The sequence below is a fragment of the Ascaphus truei genome, chromosome 2, assembly GCF_040206685.1.
Source record: "Ascaphus truei isolate aAscTru1 chromosome 2, aAscTru1.hap1, whole genome shotgun sequence".
Taxonomy (NCBI): Eukaryota; Metazoa; Chordata; class Amphibia; order Anura; family Ascaphidae; genus Ascaphus; species Ascaphus truei.
In genome coordinates, this window is record NC_134484.1 from 141,306,151 (window position 1) to 141,313,601 (window position 7,451).

The 7,451-nt window shown below is 38.8% G+C and overlaps 1 protein-coding gene across 1 annotated transcript in view; it reads right to left on the minus strand.

Annotated features, from left to right (window-relative positions):
* LAMA1 (laminin subunit alpha 1) overlaps positions 1-7,124 on the minus strand; it is a 190,397-nt gene extending 183,273 nt beyond the window's left edge. Inside the window, exon 1 of the mRNA XM_075585330.1 lies at positions 6,852-7,124. Coding sequence (XP_075441445.1) covers positions 6,852-6,912 — 61 coding nt within the window. The 5' untranslated portion in view covers positions 6,913-7,124. The remainder of the gene's footprint in view (positions 1-6,851) is intronic.
* Positions 7,125-7,451: the final 327 nt, after the last annotated feature.

Consider the following 7,451-nt stretch of genomic DNA (forward strand, 5'->3'; position numbering starts at 1 on the left):
TGTAAATCCCTGACACTGCTTTTGCACCTCAGCTCTGTAACACCACTGCATGAAGACACGAAATGAAACATTCCTCCAAACCTTCTATGTGGTTTTAAAAGAGAAATTCCACCAAGATTAGCAATTGTTTGGTTCATCTTGTGACATTAAAGTTTTGTACAACAATTTACCGGGTGTTATGGTCAAAGTGGCACTAAAAAGGTCGCAGGACGAGAAATACAACATTCCAATACAAATCTATTTGAATCTACAGTATTATTAAAAGAATGACTGTTATGTTGCGTTTGGTTGTACTGTGTGTGATATTAACTATCCACAAATAGAAAGCAGTTTGCTAACAAAATGTTGCGGTACTTCTTATTGCTCTATATCACATCAAACTTTGAGCACTGATTTTGTGTAGCGTATCCGTCCTGGAGAAAACCATACACTTGTGCATGCAGCAATAGCTTTTGGTGTTCCCCCAGATCCTGACAATAATATGCAATATTGAGCTACGTTAGTGGAATGTATTTGTGTACTAGCACAATTGCTCAGTTTAGAAAAGCATCTAAAAAATGAATGACATTTCTCTGACTCAAAAATAATACAATCTCGAGTGTGTATAGTACGATGATGCATAACTGTGCCGATTTGTATCGCCTGGATATAATAAAGCCAATACAAATGTAACTGAATCATAGCCCCATAACAACAAAGCAATCATAACCTGTAAAACTGCCTTCCTTTGCTTGTCCTCGTACAAGTACTGAGTTCTAGAAGCTTGTTTATATCACAATATCATTGATCAGATGAATCCAGGAATAGACTGTTGTGTACAGAAACTTTTCAAATTCTGTGTCTCTTTTTCAGACACGTTCAGCTTGTGTTTGGAGGGGGAAAAAAAAGACTTCCAGTAGTGACCAGGTCAACTTTAATGGAAATACAATCTAATATTGACTGTTTTCTGAGGGTAATCAAATTAACAAATGCCCTAAACCCTGTGATTAATCAAATTACTGTGTGCTCTAGTCTCTGTATGGCTAACTTGCATCCCAAAGTGAAAAGGCCTGTACTACATTAAACTTCACTATCAACATATTACCATTTAGATAAGGAAAAGGAACACTTACATATGTGCTAGTATTTACAGGGACAGTGGGACAAATGCCACTATTAGTCATCTGTACAACATAATATTTGAAATAGAATCTATTGGTTACTGTTGCAGTAACAATATTGCTGTGGCAATATTACACCACCGAAAAGAAATCTTCAGTGATGAACCCATTCCATAGATTACAGCAATAAACATTTACAGTATAAGAAAATAACCTCATACTGATGAGACACAAATGGTCAAAACAGCTGTCTGTGAGCATGTTTACTGGCTGTGCTGAAAAGCTGTGTAAGGCTACGGGCCCCAGTCTTACCTGCAGAACGCGGGCCTGGCGGCGCATGTACAGTTAAAAGCCGCGTTTTGCGGTCTGTAGGGGAGCGATGGGATACGCGGGGGCAGGGTCATGATGGGGGAGGTGACCATGTTCATGGTCCCAAAGCTCAACAAAGTATCCGGCCGCTCCTCCTTCTCTTACCGTGCACCCCAAAATTGGAACAACCTACCGGATACTCTTACATCCACCACCAGATTAAGTTCTTTCAAATCTAAGGCTGTCACACATTTTAATCTGGTCTGTAACTGTTTCATACGCCCCATAATACAAATTATCTTTAACTGTGCATGCATTGTCTTGTATATAATGTGTACCCTGTTCATTTATGTAACTGTATTTGTAAACATGTATTATTTGTCTTACTCTGTGCCCAGGACATACTTGAAAACGAGAGGTAACTCTCAATGTATTACTTCCTGGTAAAATATTTTATAAATAAATAATAAATAAATAAATGACGGGGCATATCTGCCCTTCCATTGGCTGAGCGCCGACCACATGATCGCGTCGCGGCAGGGGAAGACAAAATTCTTGGCTTCCCTGCCAGCGTACGCGTCATCGCGCTTTGCGCATCCACACACACATGGCCACTGGGGCCTGCTCCATAGAGGGCTGTGCTGTGGGGCGTGCGCGCCATAGCGCGCGCCACAGCCTACACTGGGGACTCAGCCTAAGGCTTTGTCCCCGGTGGCCACGGCTGCACACACAAGGTACAGCCCTCTATGGAGCAGGCCCCAATTGCGTGTGTGTGTGGCGCGACCGCCTTTGCCAAAAGACAAGATTTTTGCATTGGCCACGTCACGGCGGCGGTTCAGCCAATGAGGGTGAACCAGCCATGTGACGTCGTGGCCGCACTCCCGCCATGCGTTTCCTGGAGTACATGTCGCGCAGATGCAAGTAACGAGTGCCGCCAGGTACCGTGTCGCGCTCACAGCACGTGCACTGGGGCATTAGCCTAATATAGCAAGCATACACTTATGGGGGTAAAATGAATAAGAAGTAAAGTGTGACTCACTGTGAGTCATATGCATGTCATTTCCCAGAATCCCTGGCTGCAGTGGAAGCATTGTATGCTAAGAAATAATGGGGAAAGGCTGGGTAGCAGACATGTCTAAGCCATGCAAATGCTCAAGTGGTATTTGTTGTACATAAGAAAATAAAAAAGACAGAAAAAGAATCCCAACAAATTATCATGGCTAAACTGGCATTGTTTGTGAGATGTTAGGTATTTGTATTATAGAAAAGACCACTGATAGAGGTAAAATGCCAGAACACAGAACTGGGCTATGACAATAAACAGCCTGAATGCCAAGCCCAGGAATTGCTGATAAAGGTTAAACAAATGTCTATTGCTCAGACACAGTTTTAACAGTAAAAACTCACTACAAATAGTACTCGATACATAATACAATTGAATTCACTATACTAAAATATTACCAATAAATAAATATACAAATGTACTTCATTTGTGGTCTTTCAAAAAACAAAACTATATACGGAAGGAATAGCAGATGCCTCAATAAAATTTTCTTTCTTACTATATTGAAATTTCCAAATATTGGTGCATTACCATATCTATTTGAACCCAAATATTTTCTAATTATTACAATTTCTTCCCATTCCCTTTCACAAACAAAATATTCCAAACATGCTACTGCAAGACTACATTATCTGAGCAGCAAATAAAACAGTATAGACCTATAACTAGAAGACAAAGAAGATCACAGCTTTCAGAACTTTCCTTTCACATAAAAACTATAGTGTATTGTTGGGACATTGATGGTAGCACAGCATGGCAGCATGGAATGCCTAAAGAAGAGCAGCTGTTTGGTTATGGTAAACAAAAAGAAAAGCCAAGAACAAAGATGCTTTCCAAGTGTGAACGCAAACACTAACATACGCTCAACAAATTCATGAATTACCTTTTACACTTTCCCTAGCTTTTAAGCAATTCATATAGACCACAATGATGTAACTAGGGTGTAGGGGTTGTTTTCGTATAGACTGTTGAACTAATATGTAAGTGTGTAAGCTATTTTTACAGCTACTTTTAGAATGCCAGAATGATAAGTGAACACATAACAAAGAAAAATATATAAGAACATTAATACCGAGACTGACTGGGCGGGAGAGTAGATCAGCTATTTTCATACATATTCAAACAAGCAGGGCCAAGTTGACATCATTCAGATCTCCTACATTGACCCCCATTCATGGATGTTCTATCCAACCATAGCTACCAGCCATTTGGGATCTATGGCCTTGTGATACTAACCACTTGAATAGGTTATGACTCTACAACCCCAATTTCTCTGGTCTGGTTTTCCATTACCTATAGTCTTCTTCCCATCGTAACCTATACAAATTCATAGTAATTTGTACTAGTTGTTTGCAATTACCGAATAAGCGGCTATGTGGGTCTGCCCTGTTTAATATCGTCGCTTGATTTGCCTCTTCCATGTTAACTTGGCGAGTACTGTTTCATAGGTATACAAAGTGAGAATTGGTTGTACTTCCAAAGTTGCAATGATTTGGAATACATTTTAAGCCATTTCTTAGAAAACTCATAAATATATTGATGTACAGTTACAGTAGTTTGTGGGGTACACTAACTTTTCAATAATCTTGCTGCTGTGAATCCCACCTCGCGAACAATCCCAATGACTTCAGTTAAAAAATGCTTGTGGTTTGTTCACCAAAAAGTTGGTATAACTGCAGAAGTCTTACCCTATTTAGATTTTATTAATTAGAGCAATATGTACTCAAATTTTCCATTTCATTTTGTGATAAGCATTTAGGTTTGAATTTCACAAAAACTAATAAATTATGAAGTAAACATTAAAAATGGAAGCCAGGGTGTTGCAATGCGGAGTGCTTTTACTTTTCTGCCTATCTAATACATTTGTGACTGGAGCATTACTTTATATATTTCCCAGGAAGGATGAAGATTTGGGACCAATAAGTTTACAGACATCCTATACAACTATACCCCTCCCCCCAACATAAAATGTTGCCTGAAGTATTTCTTGCTGGGTCATCCCCAGTTGAGAACAAAGAGATCCTAATCCACAGCTGGTTTCCATTAGTGATAACAAAAATCAGTATAGTTAATTGATTTAACATCCCGCTTTTATCCATAAAAAATACTTGATGAATATTAAAGAATCTATATTAAATTATTTTAGACACTTGGTTAGGCTCATACCAGAGGAAATAAATAACTGCCTATCTGACTTATGCTCACTAGAACAAAATGTAAAGCATATGGAGGTGAATCAGATAAGATGTCTATGTAACTTATTTCAGTTGAATGTGAAAGTCTGAAGCAGAGTTTCCTGAATCAAATATGTTAGGTTTGAACTCAAATTTAACTCACACTTACTGTATAATGCTGACAATAATATTTGTATAGAAAGTGCACTATACCTTAAGCAATAGCCTGTCATAATGTTGCACTGTATATGAAAAGAGAGCTTTTTGTAAGTGTGTCAGCAAAGCCTGAAATAATTTGTATAATAAAGGGCTATAAACTTCTTTCAGCTTGTGTGGGCTCTTCAAAGCTCTCATCCCAGCTCATGTATCACTATGGAAGTGCTGATAGCTGGCAATGGGCTCATAAAACCCTATGTAACAAGAAGGTCAGAGAATGTAATGCTTCATTACCATGCTTCGCTAATACTGTGCAACATACAAAGCACAGCACTACATTTACAGCGAGGTTGAGGTTAGGAAAAATACTGTGTCACCAAATACAGGATTCCAGCAATTCAGCTGAGATATTAACATGCTGCTAAAGAAGCGTCTTCCAAGAAAGTTCACTGTATGAACAACTAGTTTCATATTGTTATCAAATATATTGTTACTTTTAATAGTTAACAGATATATAGTTGTAGTGTGTTGAGATACATCAAATTAGATTGTAAGCTCTTCGGAGCAGCGACTCCTTTTCCTAAATGTAACTTTTATGTCTGAAGCATTTCTTCCCATTATGTGTTATTTGTATTATTTGTTATTTATATGATTGGCCCGTGTATTACTGCTGTTAAGCGCTATGTAGATTAATAGCGCTATATCAATAAAGACATACATACATAAACGCTGACCTAAGCTGTTATGCAGTACAAATATAAATTACACAGAAGCTAGAAATATAGTCCCTGGCCTGAATGGCTTATTTACAGTATAGCATTTGCCTTTTTATGATGTTTCAAAAGGTACCATACTCTTATTGTAAACAGAGAAGTCCAGTAACCCAGATGCATTAAAAGTAGATTCACAGATAAAAAAAAGTGTTAAGTTTCCAATTCATTCGAATAGTGGTACTATGTTGATACTAGAGGAGTGTTAAGTACCACTAATTTTTATTAGCACATATACAATTTCATTTCTTTTTGAAAACGGTTTCCCTTGAAGAAAAAAAATGTGTCTCCTTGAAGAAAAAAAATGTGTCTCCTTGTATGTTTATAGCATACAAATAATTTTCAATAGCATTCGGATCAATGCTTACTCCCTACTCCCAACATAATGTCACAATTAATGAGGAGTTCATTTGCACTCCACGGGGATACATCGATCAGGAGCAAATCAGCAAGGCTAGAATGCTCCATGCAGTGAATAGTAACAGATGTCTTCATCTGACCCAGTAGTACTTGAGGATACCCATTTTCATTCAGGGATAAGCATCAGGGGCACATAAAAGAGCTTCAGACTGTCCAAATGTACACAAGCTGCAGTGAATAACCACTGTACAAATAGTCCAGCAAATTAATATTTTGGGAGATCCCCAGCGACACCCCTAACATACTGAACCACTTGATATGAAATATACATACATATATCCAAGTTACTTCTTATTAAGTAAACGTTAAAATAGGCTACATTGGCCAGGCAGATTTATTTTAACCACTTCAGTGCTGGAGGAACTATAAACATAGTCCTGGTCCCTCTAACACTGAAGCGTTTCAATAAATTATTACACAATAAAATGTTAGTCTTCTTGACTTGGTTGTGACCTTAAGCAATGGTTTTAACCAATGTGTTTCACTGAATTACACTTCCTAGTGTTTATTAAAACCCTCAGATCTGCAGTTGCACCATGTGTTCAAATGGGGCTCTTCAGCTGGCGGCCCCAAAGGGCCTTGATGTGGCCCTTGGATTTTCAGCTACCCAAGCAACTAGTATAACATTTGCCGACACAAAGCGCTCAATTTTTCACACTAAAACTCACTTGTAAGTTAAGGTAATGTAAATATATATGGTATGTTGTAATGTTGAAATATTATAATGTTCACGTTTTTAAATGCACCTAAAATGACATTATAATATGCATGTGGCCCTTCTACTCCTAAATGTTTGCTGATCTGGCCCCTTTACAGAAGTGGTTCAAGAGCCCTGACATAGAGTCTAGTAATATCTCACCTCTGAGCTGGCACTGTACTGCAGCACACAGCAGCAAAACTAACAGCACCCGGCATGGCATTTCTCCCTCTGCATAAGACTCCAAATCTCATCTGGCAGCTTGTTGGATGAAGGACAGGGAGAGGGTGCCCGTGAATTGTTCCCAATTATTTATTTATCATCCGTGCTGGGGATCCTCATGCACTCCCTGCCAGCAGCAGCCCTCGCTCTGTAACCCCAGCAGATCTCTTTCTCATTCAAGATCTTCACCCATCCAAAGTCCTTCCAAAGCCAGAGGGCTGGGGAAAGGGGGGGAGGACAGGGCTGTGGAAAGAACCATTCAGTAACAAAGGGGTCACTCCTACTATACACAACTACAATTTACATTCCAGCTTGATTTTTTTTTTATTGTAAGCTGCACGCTATCATAAAATAAAATAAAAAAGATTTGTAGAAAGAAAACACTAGGCTGTGACTTGAGGAGATTAAGGTAGCATGTATTTTCTGGTGAAGAGGCACATATTCACCCCTGAAGGGGGGTTGGTGTGGCCCACCAGTGTCTGTGGTATCTAGGGAAGCTGCAAACTTTATAGTGGAATGTTGATTTAGCAATTTGGGTAT